Source organism: Fonsecaea pedrosoi (genome assembly GCF_000835455.1).
Source record: "Fonsecaea pedrosoi CBS 271.37 unplaced genomic scaffold supercont1.8, whole genome shotgun sequence".
Classification (NCBI taxonomy): Eukaryota; Fungi; Ascomycota; class Eurotiomycetes; order Chaetothyriales; family Herpotrichiellaceae; genus Fonsecaea; species Fonsecaea pedrosoi.
In genome coordinates, this window is record NW_013550608.1 from 825095 (window position 1) to 840490 (window position 15396).

The 15396-nt window shown below is 51.4% G+C and overlaps 5 protein-coding genes across 5 annotated transcripts; 1 reads left to right on the plus strand and 4 right to left on the minus strand.

Moving 5' to 3' along the window:
* Positions 1-1120: 1120 nt before the first annotated feature.
* Z517_11616 (uncharacterized protein) lies at positions 1121-1597 on the plus strand (the record flags this gene model as incomplete). The annotated part of the gene is made up of 1 exon (XM_013423200.1): positions 1121-1597. One exon carries the CDS (start codon positions 1121-1123, stop codon positions 1595-1597), a length of 477 nt encoding a protein of 158 aa, XP_013278654.1.
* An 814-nt stretch (positions 1598-2411) lies between these two features.
* Positions 2412-4268, minus strand: Z517_11617 (uncharacterized protein; the record flags this gene model as incomplete). The annotated part of the gene is made up of 2 exons (XM_013423201.1): positions 2412-3454; positions 3515-4268. 2 exons carry the CDS (start codon positions 4266-4268, stop codon positions 2412-2414), a joined length of 1797 nt encoding a protein of 598 aa, XP_013278655.1.
* A 2245-nt stretch (positions 4269-6513) lies between these two features.
* Z517_11618 (uncharacterized protein) lies at positions 6514-8976 on the minus strand (the record flags this gene model as incomplete). The annotated part of the gene is made up of 1 exon (XM_013423202.1): positions 6514-8976. One exon carries the CDS (start codon positions 8974-8976, stop codon positions 6514-6516), a length of 2463 nt encoding a protein of 820 aa, XP_013278656.1.
* Positions 8977-9428: 452 nt separating this feature from the next.
* Z517_11619 (uncharacterized protein) lies at positions 9429-9974 on the minus strand (the record flags this gene model as incomplete). The annotated part of the gene is made up of 1 exon (XM_013423203.1): positions 9429-9974. One exon carries the CDS (start codon positions 9972-9974, stop codon positions 9429-9431), a length of 546 nt encoding a protein of 181 aa, XP_013278657.1.
* A 306-nt stretch (positions 9975-10280) lies between these two features.
* Z517_11620 (uncharacterized protein) lies at positions 10281-13999 on the minus strand (the record flags this gene model as incomplete). The annotated part of the gene is made up of 4 exons (XM_013423204.1): positions 10281-10376; positions 10400-13674; positions 13728-13775; positions 13828-13999. 4 exons carry the CDS (start codon positions 13997-13999, stop codon positions 10281-10283), a joined length of 3591 nt encoding a protein of 1196 aa, XP_013278658.1.
* Between the last annotated feature and the right edge of the window lie 1397 nt (positions 14000-15396).

Sequence of the window (15396 nt, forward strand, 5' to 3'; positions counted from 1 at the left end):
GACTTTTGTCATGTTGTTGAGTTTGATGAGTTGCCCTCATTGCTGGATCGATCTGGGGAATTTCGACACAGGATGGTTGGATTGGGATTTGGATTTGGACTCTAATTTGCATTGAGAAAGGTGAGTAAGTGCTGGGTATGCTAGGTAAGTAAGTATTGGTTTTTGAGGGAGTGGAGAGAATGGAGTTATTTCTATCAAGATGCGTGTGTTTTCTTTCGTTTCGACCTTTTCTGTTCCATTATTAGGTACCTAAAGTACATCTGCATATTTTCCTACCGAGATATCTGGTCGTGCATACTTGTACAAGAGGGGAAGTACCACATCCCTCGGGCCTGATCACTTCACTTTTACCTCAACCCATCTCACTATTCTTCAAGCTAGCAATGGGATGTTTTAGGGCCAGGCCTGGATTTTATCACGGGACGGACGATGACGAGTACAAGGGACTATTACTATCAACATCGTCGTCGACGTGCCAGAGGGAGGGAGAAACGATATTCGTCACAATGAATCGGCAGGTGATGGAGATGAGGAGGAGGAGGCTGCCTGATCTCGAACACGGAGCATCACCAAAGAATCGTTACCACCACCTCCACCCCCACCTACCTGGCTACCTAGAGGTGCCTACGTACGGAGGTACCTACTATCGAAAACAAAGCAACGAGGGATGTATTCTCCATGATCCCCGCCACAAGAGAAGTAACAAACACTCATTTCACCGAGTCAACCCCCTTTGTCTCATTGTCTCATTCCGACTCGGAAAGACAAAACACAACAATGAAAAAAATGCCACAACCTCTTTCTTTCGGTTGTCTTTGTTTCGTTCTTTCGAGGGAAAAAAGGGACTGCCCGACTGACTCTCAAGAATGCTTTTTCAACGGAAGTCCAGGGTAAGGAAAGGACAGGGCAGTCCCCTTTGGCAGTCTCCTCTGGACTGCCTTGTCTCTTCCGTTCTTCCTCATAAGAAGATTCTTCCTCGCACCACCACCACATATGGATGTGTCTCGCACCCCAAAAAAAAAAAACCTTACCATCAAACCAGAAAATCAAACAGCAAAGTCAGAGAACACATCCCACAGCTAACAAAAGAGAGAACAAGAAAAAGACTGGGGCAAAAAAAATGTGCTACACAGTCTCCGCGAGGTTAGTCTGTCCGACCTGCTCCGGCCGCATCGGTCTGGCTGACTGTCTCGACGTGGAGAAGAAGTGTCCGCCGGGGGCAAAGTGTCCGTACCGCTTCTGGCAGCCCCTGCCCCGTCGGCCGCGCGAGGAACGCATCGTCTCGGACCGTCACTGTGCCGCGTGTGTTCGGCAAGCGAGTGCGAGTGCGAGTGCGGGTGACAGAGCAGGAGCGGCACCAGCAACGGAATTAGCCAGGGCACTTGACAGAACCAGCGCCACTTCCTTCTTGAGAGCGCATACTCTCAACGCAACGTTTAGTGACAACGCCGTCCGCAACGGGTTCGCAGTCATGGGTAGGGAGTGGGAGGTGAGGAACGGCGTCAGTCCCCGCTGGAGAGTGTGTGTGCCGTATCCGGAGAAGGAGAATCGCGGGTTCTGGAAGCGGGTCTTTGCGCCGAGGCGGTACAGTCTCTGAGATGACAGGGTTGGTGGGTAGGTACTTACGTACTAACTGCTAAGGAGATACTTGTAGGTTCTATCTAGGTGGAGATATATGGGTGGATAGATGGGTGACGGGTAGTGAGGACAGGGTACTCTCTCCCCATCCCTTCTGTCTGTCGTCGTGGCTTCGGTCTCGACTATATTCTTTTCCACCTCTATTTCTTGTCTTGACAAGGAAAGGAAAGGTAAGTGAGTAAGGTACTTATGTATGACCAAGTCTTGTGACAAGGAATTGGGAGTTTTTTTTTTTTTTTCTTTCTTCTTCTTCCAGAAAAGTTGGACGAACAAAGCAAAATACCAAAAGGAGACGGATGCTCAAGGTCCTGCTCGTCAGTTGCCAGTCACTAGTGAAATGCCAGGAGTCAGGAATCAGCAATCGGGAATCACGATAGAGATTCTTCTAAACAGTTTTTTTTTCTCTTGTGTACAGGACATACATACATACATACATTCACACATAACAGGTGCCGTGCGCAACGTAATGGGCGAGTCTACCCTTAATGTACCGAGTTCAAATACATAAAGGGGTGTTCAACCCCTGTAGCCTGTGGTAATTGTACAGGGTACGAGGTACTACCTGTACCATACCAGATATCACTGCCGTCGTCCTCGTTACGGAGGCGACCAGATTACCTGGCCGAGGCCGAACCATGTGTATCTGAGGTGACTCGCAATCTGCGTGCGTGGCAGCGATAAAATAACAGAGACAAGGTCAATACAGGTCGAGCGGCTGACAGGCCTTCGCGGTGTCAGGATGAGGACCACTTGACGATGTTGATTTCCTTATCCTATCCAACCGGTCGAGGTGGCATCATCCTTGGACTCTTGGGAGGTGGCAAAGGAGGTGTGTCCTCTTCGTCGTCTTCGTCTTCGTCTTCGTCCGAATCGTCGCTAGGAGCCGCACGCACGCGCACCTTCGTGTTCGCTTTCAAGACGTCCAGATGGGCATCTCGTGACAGATTGGGGGCTTGGAGGGTCTTACCCCTCTCCCACAACGTGGACAAGGTGGGCAGGGGTTGCCGGGGCATGACTCGCCCTCGCCAGAGCGGCACGGGGGGTGGAACATCTTTTCTCACGCCCTGTGGCAAGGATTCCGAGCCAGTCGTGGTAGTCGTAGAGGATTGTGACCTGGACAGTTTTGACGGCAGACGAGGTCTCGTCCGGTCGAAGATCGCTCTGGCAGACCGAGGATCTCTGTCCGCGGGCGATGTACTCGGATAACGTGGCCTCCGCTGCTGGCTCATTGGACGCGAGTGAGTTGCAGAGGCACCCGCAAAGGAGCGAGTGCTCGCCGAGATGCTCTTGGTGGCTGTCTTGGACGGCGATGCCGGCGAGGCTGCTGGGTGAAGCCTGAAAGGGGGGATGAATAGGGGTCGTAACGAGTGAGGGCCTCTCATGGACACGGGTTGTTCCTCTGTTGGTGGAACCGAGACACTGCGCAGCGTCGACGCCGTTGAGCGCCGACGGAACAATGACGAAGCGAGTGATTTTCGGCTCGGGGTTCGTGGCCTCGAGGCTGGTGGAGTCACCGGGTTCATGCCCAAGGGATTTGTTCGGAGGAACCTTAGAGATCTGGGCATGGACTGCCGCGCTTTGACTATCATGGTCGGCTGCGCGTGGGTGTTTTCGTGGTTCCAAGCCGGGACATTGCTCAAGCCAGCTTCTGCCATGGGAGAATCTGGTAAGATGCCGAACGGCTGGTTACGTGGCCAAGGCGTTTCGCCAGACTCAGGGTGCCGATGTCGCCCCAGTCTCACGATCGAGCCTTGACGACCACCCTTACGCCATCTAAAGAACCAATATAGCAACGACAGAATCAAAGTAGCACCAACTACACCGTTATTAGCATGAGATGTTCAAGAGTGAAGTCATAATGGGCACTAGGATATACCGAGAGTTCCAATGGCAATTCCTGCTTTTTGTCCTTGCGAAAGAGTCCCGTGGCATTTTGATTCGGTCGTGCCATTCATGCTGGCCTCAACAGCAGGGGCACTGGCTGTGTGCTGGAGACTCGACGAAGCTGTTGTCCTCGCAGGAGTCGACGTCATTGGGAAGGATTGATTTGGTGTTGACGATTGCGATGCTGTACGGGCCGCAGACAAAGGATCGGATGCAGTTGAAGATTGAGATAGAAGACCGCCAGGGTTGACAGACGTTGTTGTCGATTCGCCCAGTGTCCTGGATGAGAGATTGTCCGTAAGCGTTGTTGAAGGTGAAGAGCTCGAGGACAATGTTGATCCTGGATCTGGCGTCGACGTAACGGCGGTCAGAAAGGAGGCCTCGGGAGCAGTTGGGAACGGAGGAATCCCAGGCGTGAAAGGAAAAGGTGGCGGGAAGCGTTCAGATCCAATTGCGCTGGACACGAGAGAAGGGATATCTTGACGAGCAAACAAGTCTTTGCCATCGGTGAGGTCTCCCACAGCTCTCGTCTCTATCGGCAGGATATCACCCGTTGTGGTTCCTCTGCCTTCAGTGACCCCGGCCGCTGCAAAGTTGGGAGGTTCCTGTTGGCTCCCTTCAGGTTCAAGAGTACCGTTCGTGCTCTCTTGAAAACCTGGTGTATTGGGACTTTGAGGCGCTCTTTTTGGAAGGGTGCCGGGAGAGAATTGGGAGACATGGACCCAGTAGCTGTGTGGTAGAATCATCGTCCCAATGCCACGCCGAACACCCTTTGGACGGGTGCCTCTCTCCTCGAGCTCATACAGACGACACCTCCCAAAAACTCGCTTGACTCTGATGTTGGACCTGTCGAGGCAGGCAATTTTCGAGAAAGAGTGTGGGAAGATGTCGCGATCCGCAGGTCACCAGGGGAGGTAGACAACGGGGAAACCTGAGAGAATAAGAAAAGTCGCGCAGTCGCTATCTGAGACGTGCCGGCGAACTGTAGCCAGAAGAGGTTGGACATACATAAGCAAAACAAAGCAGAAACAGAATGGGTCACGCCAACGACAGAAGAAGACAGCACCACAAACTCTCAGCGGCGGGCATCAGTATGCCACCTTATCACCAAACTTATTCTTTCTTTGACCACAAGCTGTAGATCGAATGGCACAACTAGAGGCGACGTCGACTGTGGAACCAGAGAAATATGCGCATGGCATGATCGTCCTCTGTTGTTCCACGAGGGCTCCAGTGCACATTCACCGAAGACCATGCTTTCCACGCGGTGACTGGGTCACAGCGTCTGGAGCACGGGGCAAGTGTTTCGGATCAGTCGTGTCAGTGTCGAACGTAACCATTTAGACCTTGGAGATATACCCCGCCTAATCAGTACATCGAGCGTAGAATTGGACATTCCAAAGACCTCGATGGCGAGAAGGTATAAGATCCGAAGTACCCCTTGATATTGTTGATATCCTCAGCTCGGGGACCTATGCAAGGGCAAAGCGTACCGAGTACGAGGTACATAGTATGTATGGAGCAAGGGGAGGAGTAGCACGACCACGGACGACGTTGTTACCGGCATATCCTTGCATGATTGACGTTTTGAAGGCAAATATGAAACACGATGGACGTTTCTTCAGCGAGTCTTAAACGCGCTGGTGGAGGACAAAAATCCCTGCCGCTTTTTGGAGATGCAGGGGGCGACTGCGGTGAGAGGAGTGGTTGTGCAGAGTGCTGTTTTAAGCCATAGTCATCTAACCGCTTATGGATATGCGAGTACGAGGAACACGAAATGACCAGGATTTGATCAAAACCATCGTGTCAATCGTGTTCGTCTCGAGTGACTTCTTCGAGATAGGCGAGATTCCCAATTAGGACGGACCCTACATGATCGTCCAACATGCTTTTTGCACCTTGCACATGCTAAATGTCATGTGGGACGAACATGAACCGCGGTTGTGTTGGGGATTGAAACCTCAGATACGGAATGGCTACCTAGATACCTCCATGGCTGGCTTTACCTACTCTATTGGTGACAAATCTTGTGGTACGTTGTGTCTTTGGTACCTCCAAACGGCACAGATCTCTGACTTGCAGAGGTGACCATTTCCAGGACCGCGGCCAGCCTCACTGCCCCTGTCCCCAGGAGATTCCAGCCATCTCAGCCAGCCACCAGCACTCGGCACAATGCAAACGACCGCGAGCATGGTGGGTTCAACTTAGACGACATCTTCGAGCGCTGGGATTCTCAAAGATCCTCATGATTGGCAGGGACTCCTTCGAGCGACCGACTCAACGACAACCCCGTCCGTCCATCTCTTGCTCCTAACTCCGTACGCTTCCTGGGAAGAAGGCGCCCATAAAGAGAGATCATCAACCCTCCAGAACGTTCAAGAGTGCCATGTTGACAGGAGAACATCACATTGGCTTGCTGTGTATTATGCGAAATCGACTTTTCTCGACGGATCGCGCAATGATGCAGACATAGCTTCAAAGGATCGAGTTTCGCTACCGATACGATTATCACCTCGAATGGCTTGCAGTGGACCGACCTTGAACCCGCCGCACATCGCAAGCTACAACCGTGCGAAACTGCCCTTGCTAAGCGCTACCACCAGTTGTCACGCATTGAATACTGTAGAGTCATGGACATGTATACTGTATAACACAAACGATCTGAAGCCACTATGGAGGAATACTGCTAATCTTAGCATTCCCCAGTGTCAAAACCTATATGACGGGATCTCAGCAATAAACGGGATTATGGATACGCTCTAGCAAAAGACATCGTTGTCATACTAAGCTATCTTTTGCGAGCTACGCCCTTGAGCTATTCTGTGGTGGCTTATCCATTACTCCCAGCATTGCCTTGCACTGACAGATTTCGCCGGATCCTTTCCTGTAACTCTCGAAAGCAGCTGCTGAATCCTTCCACCGCTCAGGCATCCACATGTATGGTGGGTATTTCTTCGTGGCGCGTTCAATGATTAAATCCCAGGGGCGTTTTCATATGTCCGGCTTTCCAGGCACCAGCAAGGGGCTAGTCAGATACAAGCAGAGAGGGTCTCTGCCTCCGCTGTCTTTGCGCGTAGCATCCACGCCAGCTGCAATCAGTCTTCGAATAACGTCTATTTCTGCGAAGGACGTTCCGTCAAGTGCATGATGCAGAGCATTCATGCCCATATGATCGTCGACTGAATTTTCAATCGCCAAATAGTCTGCGCGATGGAGAATGAACTCGATGGTCAGCAAGTGGTTTGCTTGTGCAGCAAGATGTAAGGCAATATGCCCTTCAGCATCTGCCTGTACCAGGTCCTCGGCTTGCGTCACCAATATCTCGATTGACGAGACATTACCAGCTTTCGCAGCAAGATGGATTGGTGTTTTCCCTCCAGCGTCCTGCGCCAGTCTTTTGTGACCTCTTCCCAGCAGGAATGACACAGTTTTAGTCACTGAGCTGCTACGCCCATAGGGGATTCGATGGAGGGCTGTTCTGCCTTCGTTGTCGCGGACATTGTTGGACGTTTTTAGCACTTCGCATAAACAGTCCAAAACAGACTGACGCATATTTCGGGCATTTTCAAGCACATGCTCAACCACAGCCTCGTCGCCTGGATCTCCCCATATCTCCTCAGGCATATACATGGATTCAGACCACATATCGTTGATATGTCTGCCTGGAAGTGTCTGGGAAACTGCAAGATGCAACGGACTACTACCGAATGCATCACGTGCTGATGGATCTGCGCCTGCCTCGAGCAAGGCTTGTGTTGCCGCTGGGCAACAGAAATATACAGCTGCATGAAGAGGTGTGAGACCTCTGCGATTTGGATCCACTATCGGTGCATTATAATTGGCTGCGTCGATATTTTCTCTGTCCACAGTTGCATTGACATCGAACCCGGCATCCAGAAGTATCCGAATAAGTCGTGTGTTGTTTCGAAAAGCCGCATAATGCAAGCATGTCATACTATCAGAATCGGCGTTCTGCACTAATCCTCCATGATGCAACAATAGAAGCACCACGTTCATATCAACGCTGAATACCTGGTGATCGAGGGCGTGGTGGAGAAGACTTTTACCTCGATCGTCCAGCATTTTCGTGTCTAGTCTAAGGCCAATTAGTTTCGCAATTTCTGTTTTCCGATCATTCTCCCTGGCACAGTGAAGTGCCGCGAGAACATGGGATGCCTGGTGGCTGATGGCATAGAGTCTGAAGGTGGTCCACCGTCCAGAACGGCCAGGTTCAATACAAGCTCTCGCCAGCATGGTCTCTGCCTGCCTTTCGAGTATAGTATGTTTCCATCGCAAGCATTCTTTCGAGGGTCGCCTTTTGACATGATCAACAACTACTCCTTTCGGCCTTAGCAGAAACTTCTGCAACGAGTTATGGATGAGACGGACTCTGCTGTTGACGACCTCGACCAGTAAACCGCATCCATCCCGCATTCGATCGGCAAGTCGATTCTCTAATAGTGGATTCACTGGTTCGGAGATGTTGCCTTCTTCATGGAAGAGTGCCGCTTCGGCGACCATCAATGGTCTTCGGGCAAAAATGACCGCCGCGAAAACCCTTTTGGCTATATCTTCAAATGGGCAGCGGTTCAGAGCACGCGTGTAGTACTCTTCAAGATCGTCCGGGATCTCGTTGAAAGTAGCCAGCAAAGTCGCCACATCCAAAGGTGGTCGTTTGGTAAGGTTTTTGAGAGCCAGAGCTACGCATAGGAAGACATGGTGCGGTTTTGCTCTTATATTGGCACTGATTTGAGTGAGTTCATCGTTGGATAATGTCAGGTACCTCGTCATGCTTTTAAAATGCTGCTCGATGTACATCTCGATATCTGTGGAGATGTGATCGAGATTTGTCTTTGCTTGGATCCAGTAACAAGCCTGTGAAGGAACGAGGTCACTAATGATTGGGATATAGTCGTAATAAGGTCGACAGCAAATGAAGATCCGGATGATTTGACCGTAGTTGTTGTTGCAGATTTTGAGAAGTGAAGTCATGCAGTCCATAAAACGTGAGAGTTGCAAGTTGCTGCACTGATCCAGTGCATCAAAGACACATAGTATTTCTGCTCCGGGTAGATGAGCCAGGCACTGCTCAAGGATGTGACGAAGAGAGCTGAATTCTCGTAGGACGGCGTTGCCGTATTGTTCCAGATAACTAGCTGCAACCTTCAGAAGGCTTGGTCGGGCGATCAAGAGCTGATGAAGCAAGGCCTGCAAAGCATACTCCATCGTGCTGTGCGATGGATCAGTCTCCATAAAAAAAAAGTAGGTGACCAACAGGCTTGACACATTCTGATGTTGCTCCACAATTTGGCGACAAAGCACTGACTTTCCAAATCCAGGGTCGGCAGTATACCACAGCCAGCCTCCATCAGGGCGGCTGGACCATTTTACAAAGCCCTCGAGTTGATAAAACCATTTGAGAGTGCATGGAGCCGCTGGAGGAGATTCTTCCATAGCTCCCCTGTAATTGCTGGTCCGAAAAGCTCGCAGGATGCCTGAATGCGGTCCAATTGCAGTTGGAAGAGGGCAAAGTCTAGCGAATGCTTTAGAAGCATTCATCAACGTTGTAGAGCCCTTACCGTTCTGGATGTGGGACTTTATTGTAAAATCGTTCAGTAAATATACATATTGTCCGATTCCATCAGTACCCGCCTGCCCCGCGACCACGACGCGCTGGTGAATTCGTTACCATGTTTGCAAGGTGACCAAAAAGCATCTGAAACCCACTTACCAGCATCCACTCGCCGTTCTGCTTCCCATCGTGCAGCAAGCTCGCAACTAGTCTCCCAGATGGCTTTCTTGGTCAAGATGTAGTACTCGGAAGGCTTTTTCAGCACCCAGCAAATAAAGATGTTGGCTGCCAAAGTTTGATGATCTTGAAGGATCGTGGGTCGAAGGGATTCAAACTAAATGTCCGTGAAGACTTCAGCAGTTTCGTGGAACTCGTACTTATCTATCAAGACGACGACTCGAGACAGCACCGCCACGTCCACCTGCCTTGGAACTCTTTTTGTTAAGCCGTGAATGATATTCAGCAGAATTTGCATAGCGCCAAAATCATCATGCGGGAGAGGAATTGTCCTGACGTCTTTGTCACCTATTGGAAGGCCCTCCAGGCAATGACAAAGCACCTTGGATGCGAGTGAAAGGTGTTTCGAAGACACTTGTACTTCAACTTCGCGTCTGGCTAGTTTTGCTGATGGATCTCCATCTGCGTCATTTAGATGCTTTGATATTTCAACGACACTTTGGTCAATGGAGATTCCATCGGTAGGAGCATCGTCGGCAGGAACATCATGGCCAGAGGCATCGGCGGGAGCATGATGGGCAGGAGCATCGCCGGTTGGTTGATGAGGTGTAACGTCATCGGTAGGGGTGATATCCGTTCTCTCAAGGAGTAAGAAAACGTCTCCAGAAGGATCGAAACCCACCTTTTCACGGATTAGCGACATTGTAGAGTTTCAAACCCACTTTTAGGACGGATAATCGTAAGACGGAACTTGGAGGGACGAGTGGAGTTAGGTTTCCATATTAGGTGGTGGCTTGCATTCCTGCTGTAATTGATCGAGAGAGAGGAAGGTGGCCCGAGAAATTTGGCCTCGCTGGCGGGGCCGTGTGCAATCCTCATAATAGTTGACTGACGTGGTCCACGAAACAGCTTATAAGATATATTCCACACCACCACCTACTTGCTTACATCCTGTCACTCGCGCCTGGGTGACGAACACCACAATCTTTCTGCGTACTAACTTCTACAGTTAGGCTTGTGGTTCCTCCAATCTATCCGTTGACATTCCTTCGAGCAATACTTCGCGTCGTGGCATCGCATACACGTTAACAAGCCCACTCCAGGCCTAGATTCAGTTTTTCCACAGACTCTGCATCCGCCACCGTTGTGAGGGAAAGGATTGGCTTTGTTGATCTTGCTGAAATCAAAAAGTTTCTCACAAAAGGGAGCTGGGAAGCACGGGGACAGCGCTGCTCGAACAAAGTATTTCGACACCGAACCCCAATGTGGCACGCCCGTGAGGAATGTTTTCGGCAGCTGGCCGCTTCCACAGGAGCACAGGAGCGGCTGGCCGTTCTCCAAAGACAAGGGAATGCGCGATTCCGCCAGATATTCACAGTCAGGACGATGCTCCCATGTCCGGCATCGTTCGACCATCGCCGGCAGCACCTGCCTCCACAGTTTCAATTCGACGGCATCCACCTTGATACTGCATAACCGTATAGCCGAAAGCGCTTCTAAGAATGACCTGAGTCTCGGCATCAGGCTTTTGGTCAGCGGTAATATTGCCGAGTCCAGAACGACCGTTTGATTGGCAACGTCCAGTTTGAGGCTAGCGACGAAAATCAGAACGTGTATCCCTCCACCCGTGGGGTCGTTAAGGCCAAATAGTTGGGCTTGTTCACCCTGCAAGCCGGAAAAGTGCATGATAAGTGAAAATAGAGAGTCTTTGTATCGAACTCGAACGTCTTTGTCCTGATCTACGAGCATCGGAGTGTCTCTCAACTCGCGCTCTTTGCTGCTAAACATACAGGAGGAATGCGTCACGAGCCATTGGATCCCTTGTTTCCTTGACGTATTGATGGTGGGCAGGCATTCCAAATTCGTATAAGGCGTATTCCATACCACGGGGGGCCCAAGTGTTGGGTAAATGGGATGGATGAATGACGGGAAGCATTTCCAATCCGCTGCATTGGCCAGTGGTGCTTCTATTTCGATGTATGAAGACTTTCTTGCAATCCTAATTTTGCTCCTCGCAAGGACGGGAGAGGGAAATTCAAGAACGATCGGCGAGGCCATCAGCCCTACTGTCGCGATGACGGTGCATGGAGACACCTGGACACTTTCGACCTTGCTTCCACTTTTCATCGCCGCCTTGACGTCCTCCGTGAGGAGTTCAAGACGCCCCGTCAGGCCTGCGATCCTCGGAGCATTAGAGTCGACATTTGCACTGATCACGGTCCGCGCAACCTGGCCTTGGGGAGGCGAGTCTTCTGAATCATCGTTCGGGAGGGTGCAAAGGGAAGCAGACTCTGGCTGATTTGGTGGATCTTTGGTCATGAAGACGTTTTCTTCATCTCCTAAGTTGGTTTCGTAAATATTCATTTCAATACCAAGACGCTTTGCGAACGTTCTTGAACTTTGTGGCGTGCTCTGGATTCCAAAGGCTATTGATGCAGTTCGGGGTTCGATCAATAACGTCCATGTCGGAGCCCGGAACGAGACGAAGAGGGCGGAACTGCCATTCCATTTCAGCCCGTCGTCCACGATATGGAGGCTGAAGGCGTCACTGTGCCTCTCACCAGTCGTGGAGATGTCTCCAAAAGAAAGCTGCACGGCAGAAAAGATATTTTGCCAACGCCCAGACCTCGACGCCGGGGAGGACTGAATGACACAGTGAACGATTGGCGTGCCAATTTCCGCGGGCTCGAGACTTGTTATCGCTCTGAGTCTTTCCCTGGGTACCTTTAATGTCACGTAAATGACCGGGGGAATGCCATTCCAGCGCTCCAATCCTTTCGTAACGGCAGTGGAGGGTTGCTTGATCGGGCCCGAGAAAGTGTCCACAGAATACACTTCAAAGATATGAAGGAACAGATATAGCTCCTGAATATAATTCATTCCCATTAAGAGACTTGAGTCGGTCTCGATAAGCCTCAGGAGGTGGTCCATGACTTTGCCCCAGTCGGCGGCGATCCTGCTGCGCACAAACCGTAGAAACAGAGCATAACTTCCGCGGTGGTAGCGTACGAGCGAACTTTTCGATATGGTGTGCACGTTGAGATCCGAGAACAGTCGCTGCATGTTCTCGTGCTGAAACATGTGGAGATACACATCATGGAGGATCCGGGCGCACCCACTCTCATCGACTCGGAGGCGACGGCCTTTTCCTGCGGCCGATGGCGATGGCGAAGTCCTTTCGGGACTGATCTGCTTCCATGTCAGTCTGACATGCATCTGTCCGCTTCTGATATCACCGGCAACCCCGATAAAGCTCGAGTCCATCATCAGGTCGTCCATCGCCGAAGAAGCCGACGCATTGGTCCAGTACTCGACTGGGAAGAGACCTAACAAAGTCGAGATGGTTGGGAAGTGGCCCTTGAGAAGGCTGTCAATGTACGCCGTATGGGTTTCCTCTTGCTTTACCAGCGATTCGGTGTATAGGGAAGCGGAGCGTCCCTCGTCCAACATCGGCGCGGCGGCCACAAGGAGGTTCAAAGCGCCTACGTGGTCAAGGAGGTTCGACGTATCAATCACGTCGAATGTGAGCGGTGCTCGAGCAGAGTCCGTGTATTCCTCGCCGTCCAGGACCAGCGGCTCCGCGTGATAGGGATCGCGGTACATGCCCGCGGCCCTCTCACTTCGGGTGATTTTCTTTTGCTGCAGCGCGTATAGAAAGGAGATGGCGTCGCCTGCGAAAAAGCGTATTGTAAGACAAGAGGGAGGGTACTGTCTAAGCGACCTTGCCCAGGACCGAAACTGAAGCCGTGCCGCCTCGACAACCCTAAAGCAGGAAGAATCATGCGTCATTACCTCAGCATGAAACGGTGACTGTTCCGTGAGTGGGGTATAGGCCGTCGCAAGGTGAAAGCCCAGTAATGGGTCGGTACCGTAGTGGAGCGTGGACCTGTCAGTCACAAACATCGGGTTGGGCGTGTCGGTTCTGCACGGGTCTTTTCCCTCCCTGTCGGTGTTGCCGTGGTCCCAATAGTGTTGATGAAGCTTGGGGGCGTCATGAATGGCACCGATGCCGACGGGGGCTGCAGATCGAAGGCCCGATATGACAAAACTGGTGCCACCGAGGTGATACGCTCGGCTTTCCATGGCCCTCTGCATTGCCGCCTTTGAGCGTTCGAGAAAACGTTCTCGGTCGTCCTGATTCAAGCGTGTGAAGCGGTAAGTGTCCCAGATATCCCTTACCTTCGCTAGGGTTCCCTCGTCGCAAAATCTGAATTGTCGGCCATATTGCCCACGATGCCAGCCCTGCATTGAAGCCGCCAGTTCGTGTAGTTTTGTGGCTTGGGTCCCCAGCAACTCCAAGGCCTTGGTATCCAGACACAGGTGATAGTATATGTCCCATATAGAAGCGTCATTGGACCCGTCGACATCGTCTAAAAGGAGAGTAAGCAACAAGATGTTGCGCGCTGGGTTTGACCTCGTTAGCAAAGCACGCCAGCGAGGAAGAAGCGAGGCACACCAATGACGGCGGGCTCAATGTCACAGCACGTCACGTCTAGTTTCCGGCCTGGCAGTATATCAGTGGATGGCGACGAACCCGCGGGATGGACTCTGCACACCAGAACGCTGGTCGGAATAGACCGTAAACAAGATGTTGCGCACATCGCCACACCCTAAAAGCAGAATATTGGCAGACTGCTTGTATGGAAGACCTCGAGTCAAGTGGACGGCAGGTGTGTTCCCAATCGGATAAAAATATGTCACAATGTCAACAACCACTGGAGTTGACATGTTGCGATACGCCAGACAGATATTCTATCTGGGCAGCCGACTATGGAAGAGAAAAAGTCTACGGATGGGGACCGACGTTTGAGAAAAGGACGACGTATGCTACCAAATGTTGGTCATGTGAAGCAGGTAGTGACTTTTCCTTTATTCGTAGCTATAGTTCTCTAAAAATTGCCGTTAGATGAAGTATTCGGTGATGTCGAAGTACAGACAAGAGTTGATGGGGTGTCATCCGCCACCGTAGTCCGGATCCACCTGTCTCCAATGACTGTAGTGTTGGGCGCTGTGGCCGCGCCGTGTCTAGACGCACGATAGATTGGCGGCAAGATACTACTAGCCACGTGGCGGTAGCTCTAAGCCATAGCAGTGGCTTGCCACTTTACGGGGTTAGTTACGTCCCGTCGTCCTCGGGTCGGTCCTCGGTTGTTTATCAGTCACTGTGGAAGTACCTGACTAGGGTGCTCCCGTGGCGGGATATGGCACCACATATCGTGGGTAGGAGTAGCTACGAGTATGATAATTTACAGTACTATTCATAGACGTGAACGCTCAATTCCTCTTCCGGCCTTTCGTCCACACCCTTCGACGTAGGCGGCTCCTGGACTTCAATTGCAGCTTGAATGATGTGACAAACGAACCACCTAGACCTGTTCGCAATGTTCGTCGAGCCTCAACAGCAGATGCGTTATCCACCAAAACATGCAATGTCTCTCACCATTGAACGTGGGCCTATCTCATTCGTGGACGCACCTGTGAAGAACCATGCAAGCGACCTGGATAGTATCCCGCATCAGCCGACCAACTCGTATTCCCCCTCATTGTCAGAGAACAACGACCAACATTAACTCGCTTGATCCCTGCCCTCCGTTAGAAGAGCACACCACTCAGGACTCAAAGAATCCCGACGATTTTGCTCTATGCATGCTGCCTGTGAGTTGGTACTGATAGCAATGATACTCGTCGCCTCATCTCCCACAAACCCACAAACCCCGCAGCTACATCATCTTTGCACGGGCCATGCATGCGTCAACATGTCTGGCGGAGTGACTTGGTCTTTCAATCAATGGCACCTCCCTGGCTTCACGGTTATTTCCGTGCATCTCTTGGTTACTGCAGCCTGTGATGGTCATTGACCCTTCCTCCATTCAGACCTTCACACGTTGCAACTGTACATGCAGAGTGCGTGCGTCAAGGTGGTATTATGCCTGCTGAAGCTCCTCAAAGGAAGTCGTGATGTGATCAGATTAGACTGACCCAAAACTGGTCCACGTCCCTTCCAACGCCACTTCTCCTCCCAACGGACCGCTTTTCCTCACCACCTAGCTACATGTCGCCCCAGGACCCCAATTACATCTTCTCCCTCCAAAAGAACTGTGAGATTACCAGTACTGAGGCACGAA